The sequence below is a fragment of the Hypanus sabinus genome, chromosome 7 (assembly GCF_030144855.1).
Source record: "Hypanus sabinus isolate sHypSab1 chromosome 7, sHypSab1.hap1, whole genome shotgun sequence".
In the NCBI taxonomy this organism is placed as follows: domain Eukaryota; kingdom Metazoa; phylum Chordata; class Chondrichthyes; order Myliobatiformes; family Dasyatidae; genus Hypanus; species Hypanus sabinus.
In genome coordinates, this window is record NC_082712.1 from 162280580 (window position 1) to 162300877 (window position 20298).

General features: G+C 40.5%; 1 protein-coding gene across 1 annotated transcript in view; it reads right to left on the reverse strand.

The window, feature by feature from the left end:
* Positions 1 to 20298, reverse strand: part of LOC132397564 (protein kinase C-binding protein NELL1-like) — a 943441-nt gene that overhangs the window by 75133 nt on the left and 848010 nt on the right. Inside the window, exons 17-18 of the mRNA XM_059976383.1 lie at positions 10439 to 10632; positions 6755 to 6931 (exon numbers count right to left, since the gene is read on the reverse strand). Of these exons, the coding sequence (XP_059832366.1) occupies positions 6755 to 6931; positions 10439 to 10632 (371 nt within the window). The remainder of the gene's footprint in view (positions 1 to 6754; positions 6932 to 10438; positions 10633 to 20298) is intronic.

Below are 20298 nucleotides of genomic sequence, written 5' to 3' on the forward strand. Positions count from 1 at the left end.
AATATTTCTTACAGTTAACCAGTTTTAAAAATTAATACTTAAGAGTTTTGAATGTCTGCTAATGCAGTGCAGATGAAAAGCTGTAAAAATATAAAAAGTTTGGTCACTGTTATTGCTCTCTTTATCACACTTCTGTTGTGCCATTAACATAGGGAAATATTTTAAGGCCTTAACTCTTTCACCTCAAGTTATTAATGACAACACAAGTAAATCTGATCATCTTTTATTTATTAACAAACAAGAGAAAATCTGCAGATTTCTCAAATCTCCAGTAATTGAGCACCCCCCCCCCCACTATTCCCCCATTCCCATTTCCCTCTCTCACTTAATCTCCTTACCTGCCCCATCACCTCCGTCTGGTGCTCCTTCACCCTCCCTTTTTCCCATGGCCTTCCATCCTCTCCTATCAGATTCCCCTTTCCCCAGCCCTTTATCTATTTCACCAATTGACTTCCAGCTCTTTATTTCATCCCTCCCACTCTCCCAGCTTTACCTATCACCTACTACCTTGTACTCTGCCTCTTCTCCCCACACCTTACTCTAACTTCAAACCTCTTTTTTTCCTGTCCTGATGAAGGGTCTTGGCCTGAAATGTCGACTGTTCACACTTTTCTATAGATAGTGCCTGGCTTGCTGAGTTCCTCCAGCATTTTGTGTGTGTTACTATATCTTCTGTTTAATGTCTGTGAAGCACTGTTATATAAAAATAAAAAGAAGTAGAAATGTCAAATATTGGAGGGCATTGCTTTAAGGTGAGAAGGAGAAACTTTTCAGAAGATGTGCGGGTTAATTTTGTTTTTAAAAGGATTAAGCATATGGAAAATAAAGGAATTTTTTTTTAAAGCTATTGACCCTTTATCAAGTATGTCAAGTGACTAAAGCAGTTTTCTTGAAACTATAATTCTATCGTGGTGTATGGGGTGTCCAGGGAAGGGTAGACTCTCTGGTGAGGGGGCTTGTCGTGTTCCTGTTGTGTTAGTTCACTCACCTTTGGTCCCCACCAGATACTCAGCTCTCAGCTGCGGCTTCAGGTAGCTGCTTGCATGCATCGGTGACCACACCCCGGTACACCACTTCAACAGGCGCACTAAACCAGGGGAGGGTAGCTGAAAGCCTCATACACTGATAAGATAGGGACATAACTATCCAATAAGATAGTCAGCTCTGGTGAACTGGGCAGATGAGATGTACAGTGAGGTCCGACGGGCAGGAAGATGGTACAGCAACACGCTGTGGAGAGTGAAGAAGATGAAAAGTCCTAGAAAACGTCATGGTCATCCACTGCGACCAAGGAAGACTTCAACTTTTGGATGCTTGTTCATACGACTGGACCTGGACTTCTGAGGTCAAGTGAGTGGAACTGCCCACTGCAATAGCTTTTCCTCTTTAAAAACTCTCCTGCGCTTTTTTTTGTCATCGTCAGACACAATGGATAACCACCACCACCATAATTCCGAGTGCTGCTGAAATATCATTATTCAATAATGTCAGCTGTGTTTTCCTTTCCACTAATGCTTCCTGGTATATGGACTGAGAGTAGTTACTATGATTGGTGAATTGCTGGTAGAATCTCAAGTGGTGACAAATGGAATACAGGAATGAGATATGCTAACTAGTGGAGTGGTGCTGCAGCAACAACCTGGCATTTGACGTCAGTAAGATGAAAGAGCTAATTGTGGACTTCCAGATGGGTAAGATGAAGGAACACATACCAATCCTCGTAGAGGGATCAGAAGTAATGGGATGTAATGTTAAAATTGTACAAGGCATTGGTGAGGCCAAATTTGGAGTAGTGTGTACAGTTCTGGTCACCGAATTATAGGAAAGATGTCAACAAAATAGAGTACAGAGGAGATTTACTAGACTGTTACCTAGGTTTCAGCACCTAAGTTACAGAGAAAGGTTGAACAAGTTAGGTCTTTATTCTTTGGAGCGTAGAAGGTTGAGGGGGGACTTGATAGAGTTATTTAAAATTATGAGGGGGATAGATAGAGTTGATGTGGATAGGCTTTTTCCATTGAGAGTAGGGGAGATTCAAACAAGAGGACATGAGCTGAGAGTTAAGGGGCAAAGGTTTAGGGGCAACAGGAGGGGGAATTTCTTTATTCAGAGAGTGGTAGCTGTATGGAACAAGCTTCCAGTAGAAGTGGTAGAGGCAGGTTTGATGTTATCATTTAAAAAAAAAATTGGATAGTTATATGGACAGGAAAGGAATGGAGGGTTATGGGCTGAGTGCAGGTAGGTGGGACTAGGTGAGAGTAGGCCTTCGGCACGGACTAGAAGGGCGGAGATGGCCTGTTTCCGTGCTGTAATTGTTATATGGTTATAAGTGAAGTGAATGAGCAGTTTCAAGCTCCTGGGTGTAAGATCTCTGAGGATCTAACCTGGTCCCAACGTATTGATGTAGTTATAAAGAAGGCAAGACAGCAACTGTACTTTATTACGAACTTGAAGTGATTTGTCATGTCAACAAGTACACTCAAAAACTTCCATCATTATACCGTGGAGAGCATTCTGATAGGCTGCATCACAGTCTGCTACGGAGGGGCTACTGCACAGGACTGAAAAATGCTGCAGAAGGTTGTGAATCTAGTCAGCTCCATCTTGGGTACTAGCCCACAAAGTACCCAGGACATCTTTAGGGAGAGGTATCTCAGACAGGCAGTGTCCATTATTAAGGACCTCCAACACCCAGAGCATGCCCTTTTCTCACTGTTACCATCAGGTAGGAGGTACAGAAGCCTGAAGGCACACATTCAGTGATTCAGGAACAGCTTCTTCCCCTCTGCCATCCAATTCCTAAATGGACACTGAATCTTTGGACACCACCTCTCTTTTTGTTAAGATACATTATTTCTATTTTTGCATGTTTTTGTTTTTTCAATCCATTCAATATACTTACTGCGATTGATTTACTTGCTTATGTATTATTAGTATTTTTATTTTATTTATTATTGTTTTTTCTCTTCTTATGTATTATGTACTGCATTGAACTGCTGTTGTTAAGTTAACAAATTGCACGCCACATGCCAGTGATAATAAACCTGATTCTGATACCTATATGAGGAGTTGGGGGTTGGGGCTGTCAGCCTTAATTACAATCCTGTAGGTTTGCAAAATGCACTTGTGTGTTTACCTTTGACTTCACAACAAAAAAAACTGCTTGGAGAACTCAGCAGGTCAGGCTTTATCTACAGAGGCAGAGGAATGATTGACATTTCAGACTTGGCCCTCTCTGTCAAAATCTCCCTCACTTTACTTTTCAGTTCTTTTTGCTTGTAATGGTGAGCTTAGTCCAACAGTGACACTGACGTCCTATTTAAATTAAAGGGCTCAAATTAAAATTCTTTGACCAGTTAAATGCCCTTATCAATATCAATGTGTTTCTTTGAGCTAAGCACTGGCTTTCAGGTAACTGCCAAAAACTATTATTAAAGAAGCAATAGCAGGAATTTGAAAACCAGTACATCAAAAGACAGAGTCAATATGGTTTTATGTGACCAAAATATTACTAATTACCATAGATTTTATTTTGAGGATGCAACTAGCAGGGAAGAAAAAGGGAAGCCAGAGAACATAGTACATAAGATGTCACAATGAAAGATCACTGCCCAAGGCAGGTTCATGTAACATCTTACCAAGAAAAGAGAATAGGTATTATACAGAAGACTCAAGGCAAGAACAATGGAGCCATCTTCAAATCGGCAGGTTATAACTAAGGGGTGCCTCATTGAGTTGAGCTAGTTCAGCTGTTTATCCCTGCCAATGCCAGCATTATTTGCCTATCCTCTGAGAAAATGGTGATGTATTGTCTTCTTCCAAGTTTTCTGATGTCTGCAAATGAGGTGGAACTCTAAGTATGGAGGATAGTATGGTGAAGCTTTCAAGGAATTATGATTTTTTTTTGGAATGTGAGAATCTGGTCCGTGATCACGCTCACAGGGATGGTGTGCTTATAAATTCCAGTCACTGAAACCTAACATGTGAGGGTAATGAACAAATTAGGAGGCAAATGGTATGCCAATCTTCATTATGTGAAACAACTGTATAGAACATCCTGGAACATTCCATATGACTTTGATCTCCTAATCTGAGAAAAAAATCTACTCGACATAGAAACAGCACAGGGATAGATGTGGAGAGATTCAGTAGACTAGATAATATTCTCCAAACTTTAGAAGAATGAGAGGAGGTCCAATCAGAGTTGACAACATTGTCTTAGATCTCAACAGGCTGAATGCAGAGAGGATGGTCCTTTAACTGAAGAGTCTAGGTCCAGGTGCCCAGTCTCAGGACAAGCAGTAAGCTGTTCAGGACCGAAAGGACAAGAAATTCCTTCAACCAGAGGATGGCGAGCCTGTGAAATTCTCTAAACTGGAAGGCTGTGGAATCTCAGTCATCGAATCCTTGATAGGGCAATTGATTAACAAAGACAAATGAATTTCTGGATAATTGAGAATTAAAGCACAGGTGGTCTATGAACAAAAATGGCACTGAAATAAAAACTCAGTCAAGATTTTCATGAATAACAGTGTAGGCTAGAAGGGCCAAATGGCCTAATCTTTTCCAAAATACTTATGCCGATCATGTGATGAAGGTAATCTCACCCTGCTACCAGCAGTGAGTTCCACAATTGAGACAGCAATGATGAAGGAATAACATGTATCTATGAATAAGAGTGATAGATATTGGTAGATAGTGACCCTTATCCTTCTAAGTAGTTGCAAGCATCAAATCAGAATCTGTTAGCTTTGCTCATCCCCGTGCTGTTGATGACACAGGGTGAAGTAATAGTGAGTTTGTAGTAGAGGGGTCGAATATTTAGGGTGGTAGATGGGATGCCAGTCAAGTGATCTGCTTTGATCTGGATGTTCTTGAAGTTATTGAGTGTTCTAGGAGCACTCTAGGTAATTGAATATCAGTTCATCACACTTTTGGTCTGCCAGATAATCAAGAGGCTCTTCAGAATAGGAAGGTCATTCATATGTTGCAGAATAGCAAGCCTTCTCTTCTAATCTACACAGGCGGAAAACTATTTAACTGGTCCAATTAACCGTTTGGCTAAACTGAGATATCACCCAGCATAGATATAGAAAGCTTTCTAGGATATTAATGACTTGGGGTAACTATTGCAAGTGGCACTTCACTTCCTACAGAATTATATTCAATTCATCGATAAGTGTGTAGTAATTTGACCCCCAGAGCACAATTTCATAGATCATTTTTTATGCTAGGTAAGTATGTGGCCTTTAATAATCACAAGAGTGTGGCACTGAGTTTAAGTGATTAATAGAGCTCCTTAGCAAGCAACTTTGGTAAGGACTTAGAAAGTCATGCTGAATTAACATCACAATTTGAGTTAATAGTTCTTCACACATTTTACATCAGGGACAAAAATCCTCTCAAGACGTTCAGAGGATTTGTATTCCTACTCATCAAGAACTGGAAAAAAGTCAATATGCCCTTTGAAAATTTTTGCTAGAACAACACAATGATCTTCTCAGCATAGCCTCAGCAGCAAGTTAAGAGGTCTCCATCCAATTATTAACTAAGAGTGTGCAGAGATTTACATTGAGGAAATTACTTAAATTTTCCTTTTTTATTTGTCTCCAAATATAGCAGAAACAGCTAACAAACATAAAGATATTAATCCCACAATCAATACCATTCCAAATATTACAGCCAAAGCTTCACCTTCTTGACTTGACCCTCTGCTCAATTAAGAGTGGATAAATTCATAATTTTTAAATGAAACAGTTCATATTCTGAACGGTTTTAATTTTTGAGCTATTGATTTTCATTTTTATTTATTGCTGACTAAATTTGAATACAGTTTTGGAATCCATTATACCCTCATAATATTCTAATACTTTCTCAGTTTTCCTGCCTCATCAACCTAAACAACTTCTCCTCTCTACGTTTGACAACAGCTAATAAATCACATCAAAGAGACACATCACCTAAGCCAGCCTTCAAAACCATTTGAGACATTTAGAAGAACTCTTTAGTGAAATGCTTGAATTTTCACCAGCTACCCACAAAGTTCAGTGACAATCTTAGAGCGATAGGCCTTGAAAATCACTTTACTGGTTCGCTGCTGAGGTCTTTAGTTAGCTAACTTTGTAGCAGTCTGGGATCTTCTGTGCTCACACAGAGACAAACAAGGGTTGATTTTTACTGTGGTAATTGTTGTAATTTTGGACTTATTGACCTTTTTTTTCTTAATGAGAATGTTATCATGTATTCCCCATACAACACTGGGGATCAACAAGACAGAAAGCAGCAATTATAACATCAGGGGGAAACCTGATCTTTTACAGGTCGTACGTGTTTGCTCGATCTCATCAGATAAAATAAACAGAAAACCTAAACTGACACTTCAAACCAATACTTAGGGGATGCTGCACTCTGAGAGGTAATGCCTTTCAAATCAGATATTAAAACAATCTCTTTCAGTCGGCAAAAGATCCCATGGCACTATTTGAAGCAAGTGCAGATAGCTTTCCCCAATGCCCTGGACATTACTATCCCACATCCAACTTTAATGAAGCAGATTATCTGGTAATAGTCAGATTGCTGTTTACATGAGCCTAGGATGACCATTTCCTACACTAAATCGCTGAGACAATGTTTCAAAAATACTTCACAGGCTAATTAGTTTTGGGAGTCACCTAAGATATAAAAGGCTCTATTTAACTGCTTCATCTTTCTTCATTAAGGTCTGGAAATTCGCCCAGAGAGTTGAGGTACATACCAGACATCGGCATTGCTGGCAGCTGTAAGTCCAGATGTCACCACTGCGGTAAACCAGATGTCCATTCTGATGTAAGCACTGGCTGGTCACCCTGGTATCACATTCCGAGCAACAGAAAAGGTCCACATTTGGATTGCGACAGTCACAGACTGTCCTTCTGCAGAAAATCTTGCCATCCTATTTCAAAGGTAGAGAAAACAACCATCATGTTGAGAGGAAATGTCCTTATATTCCAGTTCATTATAAAAGATAAACTTCTATTGATTGATTTTAATAAGTAACAATTTCTGATAGACTAGAGTCACATTTAGACCCAAGCAAGATTCAACGTTGACTTGATAATTAACTAAGGTCTAGATTGAGTGATCTTAATCACATATTTTATCCTGAAAATGCAATTATCTTCACGAGAATGAGATTCCAGGGATTAGATTTAAATCAAAGACAACAACTGCCCACAGTGTCAATTCTATTATAACTTTAGCACGTTTATCACAAAGCTCAATGCTTTTACTGATTATCTGTGGCAGGATTGGTCATTCTTTCATGTTTTCATTGCATTCTCATCGAGAGGTCAGTGTTGAAAAGGACGAGCAGCTTCAGGTTCCAGGGTGTCAGCATCTTGGAGGAGAGAGAGAGAGAGAGATGTTGAAGTGTTGGGATGGACAGTAGTTTCTGATGGTCTCTGCTGTCTTTGCAATTGTTTGCATGGTGGGTGGTGGAGAGTTGATGCTTTTGCTGGAGCAAGTGGGGGGGAGGGCTGATGTTTTTGCTGTTGCTTGTGCATGCAAGGGGGGCGTTGGGGTTTTAATGTTCTTGGTCATTTATTCTTTGTTTTTTTTTCTGTTTTGTGGATGTCTGTGAAGAGTAAGAATTTCAGGTTGTATACTGTACACATTCTTTGATATTAAATTGAACCATTAAAACACCGAACCTTTGAATATTTCATGAATACCTTGTGTCATCATAAATGTTATCACTAAATGATTTGGTTAAGACTAACTACAGATGAATATAACTACCAGAGAATAGTACACTGAATGAAACATAGAAACCTAAAGCTCAATACAGGCCCTTTGGCCCACAAAGCTGTGCCAAACATGTCCTTACCTAAGAACTACCTAGGCTTACCCATAGACCTCTACTTTTCCAAGCTCCATGTACCTATCAGGAGTCTCTTAAAAGACTCTATCATTTACACCTCTACCACCACTGCCCACAGCCCAATCCACACACTCACGACTGTCTGCATAAAAAAACTTAACCCTGACATCTCCTCTGTACCTACTTCCAAGCACCTTAAAACTATGCCCTGTCATGCTAGCCATTTCAGCCCTGGGAAAAAGCCTTTTACTAGCTACATGATCAATGGGTCTCATGATCTTGTACACCTCTATCCGGTCACTTCTCATCCTCCATCACTCCAAGGAGAAAAGGCCAAGTTCACTCACCTATTCTCATGAGGCAAGCTCTCCAATCCAGGCAACGTCCTTGTAAATCTCCTCTGCACCCTTTCTATGGTTTCCATGTCCTTCCTGTAGCGGGGCGACCAGAACTGAGCAAAGTACTCCAAGTGGGGTCTCACCAGGGTCCTATATAGCTGCAACATTACCTCTCAGCTCTTAAACTCTTTAGATGCTTTAGATGGACTATATCTATATCAACATCAACCTTGGTTTGGCCACAGTTTTCCATCCCAGAATTCAAATGTACCAACTCTATTGGAAGTGTTATCATTTGAATGAAATGTAAAAGTCTCTGCCCCTTTAGTTGGACATAAATGAAGATGAGTTGCCCTAGCATTGTGGCAACTCTGAGTAAGGTCTAATAGACTTATATAGGGCCTGGGAGTAGATCCAACCTGTACTCGACCTGCTTATCATTATACTCAAAAATGGAGGCTCACTCGAAGTATGTCCTTTACAGCAATAACCTCTGATCAACCCATTACAATGCGAAATGAGCCTGATAGTCAGAATCAGAATCAGGTTTATTATCACCAGCATGCGTTGTGAAATTGGTTAACTTAGCAGCAGCAGTTCAATGCAAGAGACATAAAAGAAGAAGAAAAAATATAATAAATCAATCAATTACAGTATAGGTATATTAAATAGATTTAAAATGGTGCAAAAAACAGAAATAATATACATTAAAAAAAAGTGAGGTGGTGTTCATGGATTCAATGTCCATTTAGGAATTGGATGGCAGAGGGAAGAAGCTGTTCCCAAACATCTAGATGATGTTTCAATTACTTTGTAGCCTTCAAAACTTCAAAGTTCAATGGATATTTATTATCAAAGTATGTACAGTATGTATCACCATATACTACCCTGAGATTCATTTCTCGCAGCAGAACAAAGAAATACAATAGAATCAATGAAAAACTACACACACAGACTGAAAAACAATCAATGTGCAAAAGAGGACAATGTGCAATTACAGAAAAAAAATATCAAACAGTAAATAAATAATGTTCAGAATGAGGTCTAGATTCCTTGAATGTGCATCATTGGTTGTGAAATAACTTCAGGGTTGAGGTGAGTGGAGCTATCCACGCTGTTTCACCTGATGGTTGAAGGGTAATATCTTTTCTTGAACCTGGTAGTGTGAAGACCCAAGACTCCTGTAGCTCCTTCCTGATGATAGCAGTGAGAAGAGAGTATGGCATGGACTGTGGGAGTCCTTGATGATGGATGCTGCTTTCTGGTGGCAGCACTCGTTATAGATGTGCTCAGTGATGGGGAGGGCTTTTCCTATGATGGACTGATGGTAATGACATTTAACAGACTTCATACTGATAACAAGTATTAAAATATCCCTTTTTGTTGATTGTTTAATCATATTGCCATCTTAAAACCCAATTTGCTTTCAATTTATACTTTCCGTATTATTTGCTGTTTTGTTCTGTATTATATCTATAGTTATCAAGAACTCAAATATCCTGAACACGAACACTACTAGCACAATTTTCATTTCCAGTAGGAAATTCAGAGGGACAGCAAATCATGTCTGTTTGGAAAATTGTTTAATAAACTGCATGATATCTGGAAGATAAGTATTGAGAGTCATTTTGTTCACTCAAGATCATGAGAAAAACCCCGCTTAATATTTCCTTTATGGACACATTTACAAATGCCAAGTAGAATGAGTTATCTTCGTTTACATCTCAGTTAGACCTGAAGCAATCCTTAGATGGCATCTTCCAAAGAGGCATGGGTGAGAAAGCATATTAGGTTAGCTGACAATCTAATCTCCGAAGGGAGATCTATCGATGCTCCTGTGCGTGAAATGCTAAGAAATGGGTTTAAAATTCCAAGGAGATACCCACTTCTGTTCTATGTACCACTTTCAGATCTATAGATCTGGTTTATAACTTGAATTGAGCAGGAAATTTAGGCTGATATTTTACACTTGCCATGTTAATGTTTGCAAATGATAGATATCTCCAGAGTAGACCTGATCGGCTGAATTGTCTAATTCTGCTCCTTTGCCTTGTGGTCTATATCACAGGTCTTTCACTTTAAAGTGTAGCCAGAACTATTTTTCCACAGTTCGCAAACCATAACTTAGTCACCTTCTGAGGTCATTCACTGCGTCACCTTGGGCCTTTTGTAAGTCAAAATCAAACTTGTCTCACACGACTCTGTCCTCATCCCAACCCATCACACCACTCTGTGCACTCACCTGACAGGAGCAGACAGAACATCGATCATTTCTCAAGGTCCAGATTTGTCCATTGCGCTTCAACTCATCGTCGTGAGGACAATCGCCTGTGCAGTGTTCACCAAAAGGACATCGACAGTCAAATCCTCCTTCCAGATTTACACAGACTGAGTCGTTCCAGCAGCTGTGAATTCCTGCGGCACATTCATCAATATCTGTGGAGAATCAGACATGCAATTACATATTGGCTGGCTCAAGGAAAGTATATTTTTTAACAGTTCTCATATAATTCAGGCACTTGGCAACTTTCCTCAGCGTTGTGTGCACTCTGGATATGTGAATGAGAACAAACCCTCCGAGGTGTGCCAAACAAACTCTCAGAGCATCAATTTGTCCTCTGGTTTTGCTAATTAACACATTACGATCCATGAGTCAAGATGAAATTGTAATCACTTGCTAATTTAATCATTTAATCTGAATGTATGTGCCAGCTGGAACAGGAAGGGTGCACAACTTTGCAAATTCTATTTAATTCCTCAGGATCTAAATAATTGACACATTCTGTAACACTGTTCAAAGTACAAAGATCATTTATTATCAATGTATGTAAATGTCTCCATATACTACCCAGAGGTTCATTTTGTTTTTGTAGGCATTCACAGTGGAACAGAGAAATACAGCAGTCCCAATGCAAAATTACCCACAGAGACTGACAAGCAGTCATGTGCAAAAGAAGACAAAAACAGTAAAAAAAAACAAACAAACAAATAAATAATACTGAGACCATGAGTTGTAGAGTCCTTGAAAGTGAGTGGAAAGTTGTGGAATCAGATCATTGTTGAGGAGTGTGAAGTTATCCATGCTGGTTCAGAAGCTTGATGATCAAAGGGTAGGAACTGTTACTGAACCAGTTAGTGGATACCTAAGGCCTTATGTCCTTCCCAATGGCAGCAGTGTGAAGAGACCATGGCCTGAATGGTGGGTATCCTTGATAACAGAAACTTATGTGCCCATGCTCTTTGTAGATGTGCTCAATGGTGGGGAGGATTTCTCCTATGATAAATTAGCCGGTATCCACCAACCTTCCCATTCCCTGGCATTTCCATACCAGGCCATGATGCAACCAATCAGGATACTCAGTTAATGCAGAAGGGCTGAGAGAAAGGAAATTCTGATATATTTAGGACATTCAAAGATATCTGACTAATCAGTGTTTAGTTTCAGCATGTCTTTTGAATTGACTTCCAGAGCCAAATCCACATTCAGTACTGCTCCAGCTACAGAACAATACTGAAATTACATGGGAGATCACATTCAGAAATTCATATCCCTTCTGGCTCTTGTTATTCAAGTGCAAATGAAAATGAAGACAGGTTTGGTTACTTATATAAGATGATACTTGGGCAAGAGAGTTACACTCAGTGGAGACTATATTAGGTACAGGAGGCATCTAATAATGTGGCCACTGAGTGTGTTTCTGTATGCTTGTGGTCTTCTGCTACTGTAACTTATCCATTTTAAGTTTTGAGACATTGTGCATTCAGAGATGTTCTTCTGCACACCACTGGTACACCGTGTGGGTATTTGAGTTACTGTCACCTTGAACCAGTCTGGCCATTCTCCTCTGACCTCTCTCACTAACAAGGCATTTTCATTCACAGAACTGCCAATCTCTTGATGTTTTTTTTTTGTTGTTTTCTTTGCACACCATTCTCTGCAAAATCTAAAAGTCTGTGAAACCTGTGAAAAACCCAAGGGATCAGCAGGTTCTGGGATAATCAAACCACCACACCTGGCACCAACAATTATTCCATGGTCAACATCAATTGGATCACGCTTCTTTCCAATTCTAATGTTTGTTCTGAACAACAACTGAACCTAAACATTGAGTTCTTGCCACATGACTGGCTGATTAGATATTTACATGAACAAGCAGGTGTACAGTTGTACCTAATAAAGTGCCCACTGTGTGTATAATTCATCTGAGGAGATTGGAACCCCGGGGATGTGCTCAGATGAAGTTTATTAAATATCTGTGCAGAAATAAATATTAATTATATTAGAGTGAAATTGTTAATTACTACATCTTTCTACACAAAAGGAGCATTGTCAGAATCTACGGACATATCAGTGAAAATGTTCATATTTTTGTTTCACTTTCAACCATTTCCCAGAAAGCTATCCTTAGTTGATGCATGAAACTACATGGAATTCTTCTATGCTTTGGAAAGAAGTACAATGATGTTTCAACCACAGGCCCTCACCACCAGAGCTGGATGCAGTCCTTATGGAATTGCTTCATTAAGGTTGTTGTAGCTGGGGGTGGTGGTGGGGATAATCTCCCTCTATCTAGTAGAAGTTCCATATGTTGCGTGTCTCAAATACTCTTTAATAACTCAGTCCAACTCCTAACCTTCACAAGCGGCTTTGCTACTAAGCCCGACAAAACCATTTCTACTGACAGAAAGGGAAAAGGCAGGTTATTGGTGCCTTGAAACTAGGCAGAAGGGACTCATCAGCCGTGGTTGACAGCTTATCTCAGAGAAAGAAAACTCTGATCTCAAACTTCCTCTGCCTTGTGGCTAAACCATTTATGGGGAAGGCTTCAGGAGTAAACCCCAACTGAAAAATCCAGAGATGGAGTCCCTAAGGCAATCTTACATTGAGTTCAATGCTAACTGGAAACTCCCACAATGCTGCTGGTGCCAAACTCTATCGGTCTCTGCCCGTCTTTTAGTTTCATCAGATGTGTGGAGGGAGGGAGCTCTTTACGTGGGCAGCTGCATGCTCTCCATATTGTACTACCCTGGCTTGTGTACTTAGACAGTTTGGACACAACATCCATGGTTGACCCTGACCAACGGAGGCATCAGAGATCTTTATGGAATTCAGATCAAACATACTAGCAGAACATTTGGCAGTATGGGATTCAGACAGCCCTAACATATCAAATCACAACAGAGGCTGTTCTTTACACATAGCTGTCGGAAAGAGACTAGTTGTACCAAATGGATTATGCAAAGCACTGCATCAGGACATGGAGTTACCTGAGAGGCAATGGACTTGGTTCCAGTATGAAACCAGACTGACAGAGTACAGTACAAGAGAGTACTGCAGCTCCTGACTCAGGGAATCAAAGTTCAAAGTAAAACTTATTATCAGAGTACATACACATCACCATATACAACCCTAAAATTATTTTTCTGTGGGCAACTTGGCAAATCTATAGATCAGTAATTGTAAACTGTAAGTGTCAGGAACTGTAAACTGTAAACAAACTGCAAATGCGGATAGAAGTAAATGGTGATAAATAACGAGCATGAAATAACAATGTAACAGAGTCCTTAAATGAGTGTACCATAGAAGCATAGAACATTAACAGTACAGGCCCTTCAGCCCTTTATGTTGTGCCTACCCATATAATCCTTAAAAAAAAGTACTAAACCCACACTGCCCCATAACCCTCTATTTTTCTTTCATCCATGTACCTGCCCAAGAGGCTCTTAAATACCCCTAATGTTTTAGCCTCCATCACCATCCCTGGCAAGTCATTCCAGGCACTCACAACCCTCTGTGTAAAAAACTTACCCCTGATGTCTCCCCTAAACTCCCCTCCCTTAATTTTGTACATATGCCCTCTGGTGTTTGCTATTGGTGCCCTGAGAAACAGATACTGACTATCCACCCTATCTATGCCTCTTATAATCTTGTAGACCTCTATCAAGTCCCCTCTCATCCTTCTAAGCTCCAAAGGGAAAAGTACCAGCTCTGCTGAACCTGCTTCATATGACTTGTTTTCCAAACCAGGCAACATCCTGTTAAATCTCCTCTGCACCTTCTCCATAGCTTCCACATCCTAACGCTATCCCGTTTTGTTCAACAGCCTGATAGTTGAGGGGTAGTATCTTTTCCTGAACCTAGTGGTGTGAGTCCTGAGGCACCTGTACCTTCTACCTGCTGTCAGCAGTGAGAAAAGAGCATGGCCCGGAATATGAGGATCTTTGATGATGAATGTTGTTTTTCTGCTGCATCCATTTCCTTTTGTAGGATTTTTCACTCAAAGGCATTGGTGTTCCCATACCAGACCATAATGCAGCCAGTTAGCACACTCTCCACAACACATCAATAGAAGTTTGCTGAGGGTTTTTGATGACATGCTGAACTTCTGCAGACTCTTGAGGGAGTAGAGGCACTGTTGTGTTTTCTTGACTATAATATTTATATGATATGTCCAGTCCAGGTCCTCTGAGAGAGTGACACCCATGTACTTACCATTACTGACAAATGCACTACCCATCCTCTGGTGATAACTGGCTCATGGACCTCTGGTTTCCATCTTAGAAACGTAGAAGCATAGAAAACCTACAGCACAATACAAGCCCTTAGGCCCACAAAGTTCTGCTGAACATGTCCCGACCTTAGAAATTACCGGGGTTACCCATCGCCCTCTATTTTTCTAAGCTCCATGCACCAATCCACAAGTCTCTTAAGAGACCCTATCATATCTGCCTCCACCACAGTTGCCGGCAGCCCATTCCACACACTCCGCACTCTCTGCATAAAAAAACTTATGCCTGACATCTCCTCTGTACCTACTCCCCAGTACCTTAACCTGTGCCCTCTTGTGGCAGCCGTCTCAGCCCTGGGAAAAAGCCTCGGACTGTCCACACGATCAATGCCTCTTATCATCTTATATACCTCTATCAGGTCACCCCTCATCCTGCATCACTCCAAGGAGAAAAGGCTGAGTTCACTCAACCTGGTTTCATAAGACCTGCTCCCCAAAACAGGTAACATCCTTGTAAATCTCCTCTGCACCCTTTCTATGGCTTCCACATCCTTCCTGTAGTGAGGCAACCAGAACTGAGCACAGTACTCCAAGTGGGGTCTGACCAGGGTCCTATATAGCTGCACCATTACCTGTCGGCTCCTAAATTCAATTCCATGATAGATAAAGGCATATACAGTACACCGTACACCTTCATAACCACAGAGTCAACCTGCGCAGCTGCTCTGAGTGTCCTATGGACTCGGACCCCAAGATCCCTCTGATCCTCCACACTGCCAAGAGTCTTACCATTAATACTACAGTCTGCCATCATATTTGACCTACCAAAATAAACCACTCCACACTTATCTGGCCATCTGCCACTTCTCAGCCCTGTTTTGCTTCCTACCAATGTCCTGCTGTAACCTCTGACAGCCCTCCACACTATCCACAACACCCCCAATCTTTGTGTCATCAGCAAACTTACTAACCCATCCCTCCACTTCTTCATCCAGGTCATTTATAAAAATCATGAAGGGGTCCCAGAACAGATCCCTGAGGCACACCACTGGTCACCAACATCCATGCAGAATATGACCCATCTACAACTACTCTTTGCCTTCTGTAGGCAAGCCAATTCTCGATCCATAAAGCAAGGTCCCCTTGGATCCCATTCCTCCTACTTTCTCAATAAACCTTGCATGGGGTACCTTATCAAATACCTTGCTGAAATCCATATACACTACATCTACTGCTCTTCCTTCATCAATGTGTTTAGTCACATCCTCAAAAAATTGACAAAGCCATGCTGACTATGCCTACTCATATTATTCCTCTCCAAATGTTCATAAGTCCTGCCTCTCAGGATCTTCTCCATTGGAGTGGGCATTTTGAAATTTGTCTTCTGAAAATTCAGATTGTCTTCTGAAATTTACAATCAGTTCCTTGGTTTTATTGACATTGAGCGAAAGATTGTTGTTATGACACCACTCAGCCAAGTTTTCAAGCTTCCTGCTATATGCTGATTCATCACCCCATTTGATACAATCCACAACAGTGATGTCATCAGCAAACTTGTATATGATGTTGGAGATGTACTTAGCCACACAGTCATAGGTGTAGAGTAAGTATGCCAGGAGGCTAAGTACACATCCCTGTGGTGCTCCTGTGCTGGTAGAGATTGTGGCGGAGATGTTTTTGCTGATCTGAACTCACTGGTGTCTACAGGAGAGGAAATCTACTTGCAGCTTACCCTGACCTTTCTTCGGAGTGCTGATATTCTGCTTCGAGCATTCTGACACATTAATCCCTTCTCCTGCTGGTAGAACAAAGATAGAATACTGCTGTTGCTGAAAATATGAAATAAAGTGGAAAATGCTTGGAAACCCTCAGTAAGACAGGCTGCTGTACAAAGAGACAGAAAAGCAAGGCTTAAATTCTTCAGCTATTATAGCAACATGATATTCAGGAGAAGTCTCGCCATTACAATCCTTTTTCTGTTGACTCCTTGAAATCTAGATATATGCCTCTGTCAGCCATGAACATTTTAAAGGACTTGCCCTCCAAAGCTCTCAGGACTAAAAACATACAAATATGCACAATGAAGATCAAGATGCAGATTTGCTTTATTTGCCACATATATATCGAAACAGTGAAAAGCCTCATTTGCGCCAAATCAACTCAGTGAGGAATGTGCTAGGGGCAGCCTGCGCCAAAATAGCATACCCACAACCTACTAATGTAACTAACTAGTCTTTGGAACGTCAGAGGAAACTGGAGCACCGAGAGGAAGCTCACTGGAAGGAAGCACAAACACCTTACAGACAGTGGTGGGAATCAAAATCCGGTCGGTGATACGTGGCGCTATAAAGCGATCGTGCTGACCACTGCGCTGCATACCATTGAGCGAAGAAATTCATCCCCTCTTCAGACTTAAATGGAGTGCACCTTAACCTGGGATGATGTCCATAATCTTAGCTTTCCCAGTATTATTCGATGAAACAATCCCTTGTTTATTTACACTGTATGATTTGGATGAGGCAACTACATGGTACATTTTCAATTTTACACGTGTTATAATATTGTGGGTGGGTGGAATGTGAGCTGTGAGGAGGATGCACGAAGGCTCTAAAGTGACTTGAATGTTGGTAAATGCTTGACAGGTGTAGATAAATGTAAATAAATGTGAGATAATCTATTTTGGCTCGAAAAATGAGAAGATAGTAAATGTTGATACTTTGGGGAAAGAAATGGTGCAATGAGACCTAATGTGTGTGTGAGGGGTAGAAGGTATTTGACACACTGGCCTTGTTAATTAGAGCATTGTGTACAGGAGTGCGAAGCTCATATTGCGTGATAATGTAGCAAACTTGATAAGCAAATTTGTGGCTGACACCAAGATTGGAGGGTATTGTGGACACCGAGGAATGTGAACAAAATTTGCAGCAGGAACTGGACAAGCTGAAAAAATGGCAGATGGAATTTAGACCATAAGACAATAAGATTATTAGATGTAAGAGCAGGATTAGGTCATTGGCCCATTGAGTCTGTTCCGCCATTTCATTTTGGCTGATTTATTATCCCTCTTCACTCCCATTCTCCTGTTTTCTCCCCATAACCCTTGATGCCCCGATTAATTATAAACTTATCAACCTCCATCTGAAATATACCCAAGGATTTGGCCCACACAGCTGTCTGTGGCAAAGAATTCCACTGATTCACAACGCTCTGGCTAAAGAAATTCCTCCTCATCTCTGTTCTAAATAGATGTCCCTCAATTATGAGGCTGTGCCCTCTTGTCCTAGATGCCCCATTCCCACTCTGTCTAAGCCTTTCAATATTTGATAGATTTCAATGAGATCCCACTCCTTCATCCCCATTGTTCTAACTCCAGCAATTACAGGCCCAGAGGCATTAATCACTCCTCATACAGTAAGCCTTTCATTCCCGGAATGAACCTTATGAACCTCCTTTGGAATCTCTCCAATGCCAGCACATATTTTGGGCCCAAATCTGCTCACAATACTCCAGATGCGGTCTGGCAAATGCCTTATAGAGCCTCTGCATTATATCCTTCTTATTGTATCACAGTCCTCTAAAAATAAATGCTAACATTGCATTTGCCTTCCTTACCATCGACTCAGTCAGAAAGTTAAACTTTAGTGAATCCTGCAGAAGATCATCCTAGTCCCTCTGATTTTTGAATTTTCTCCTGATTTACAAAATAGTCCGCATCTTTATTCCTTCTGTCAAAGTGGATGACCATGCACTTCCCTACATTATGCTCATCTGCCACTTCTTTTCTCATTTTCCTAATCTGTTGTAAGTCCTACTACAGACACCCTGCTTCCTCAACATTACCTGTCATTCCACCTGCTTTCATATTGTCCATGAACTTGGCTACAAAGCCATCAATTCCTTTATCCAAATCATTGACATTAAACAACAAACTTGGGGAAGTGTCTGAATGATTTTCTGTGACCACAATTTAGACTAGAACCAGAAGTCATGGGTTAAGGGTAAAGGGTGACATGTTTAAGAGGAACATGGAGGGGGGGGGGGACTTCTTCACTCAGAGAGTGGTGTGTGTGTGGAATGAGCTGCCAGTGGAAGTGGTGGATAATTTCAAGATATAAAAGAAAATTGGATAGGAGGGATTTGGATGGATATATTACAGCAGGTCAATGGTCAGATTAATAGTTCAGCACAGACTGGATGATACAAAGGGCCTTTATCTGTTATATGACTATGATTCAATTGACTCCAAGGGAGTTATACAAGACATCAGTGAGACAGCATTGGAGTATTTAATACATTTTTGTGTTTCCAATGCCTCAGTTGACCAGTACAACTGTTGACAAACTCAGAATATGGAAAATGCCTCTTTGAAGCTAGATGTGGAGAAATTGCCTCACCCTGGGTTAGTGAAACCTGTGGAATTCTCTACCACAACAAGCTGTGAAGCCAATCTCATTGAATAAACAAATTAAGGTGGCAGAGTTATTTCTTAATGTTGTGGGGACCAAGGGGCATGGAGAAAGGTGGGATCAGTGTTCTGAAGTAGATGATCAGCATTGAGCGTGTTTAGTAGTAGAGCAGGCCTGAACTGCCCAATCCTGCAGCTATTCATTCTGATGTTTAACCCATCATGCCTGTAATTAAACACTATCAAAGTGAAACATTGTGATGGTACTGGGTTTGCTGACTGCAAAATTCTAAACTCAAATGAAGAACTTAAGCCCTATCAGATATAAATAGCCATAAATACCAAACACGAGGTAATCTGCAAATGCTGGAAATTCAAACAACACACACAAAATGCTGATGGAACACAGCAGGCCAGGCACTTTGTGTGGCCTGCTGTGTTCAACCAGCATTTTGTGTGTGTTGTAGCCATAAGTACCCCTGGGAAATTATACTGTAACAATCCAATATTCAAATACTAGTTCAGTTCCCTGTTTATTCTCTATGGTGAATTTAACTGCCAATACCACCTGCTTGAATGGTGAGTCATGCCTCCCTACCAAGCAGAAGACGCTTCCAGCTAACAAAGTAATTTTAAACACAGTTCATCTATTTTCAGTAATGCACAATTAAATCCAAACATTCTTAAAGCATATTTAAACCACACAGAGGATTTCGATTCCTAAAAGATTTCCAAAAAACAAACCATTTCTAAAACACAAAGGATTTTCAACACACAGTTACAATTCCTATAGTGCAGAAGAACCAGTTATCCGCAGAAATCGAAGGCAGATCAACTGATTCTAGTTCATCTCACATTTCTGTCATCCTTCTTGATGTTCTTGGACCATTTCTAAAAAGCCTAAACTTTCTTAATTGATACTGTCTTTTTACCATGTGGGTGACTTCACACACATAAGATATTCTTTCAGATACTTTTTAACAAAAGTGGTCTATTAGCTTTTAGAGATAGAGTTCCCAGGAACCCACAATTAATTCTGTGAAGCTGATTGTTTGAGTATACCATCTTCCAACTATTAATAAATCCTTTTATTTGATATGCTAAGTGATATTATGAATCTGGTCTGCAAGCTTCCTTGAACTAAATTACTTAGTTAGTAATGTCTGTTTGAATCAGGCCGCATTAAGT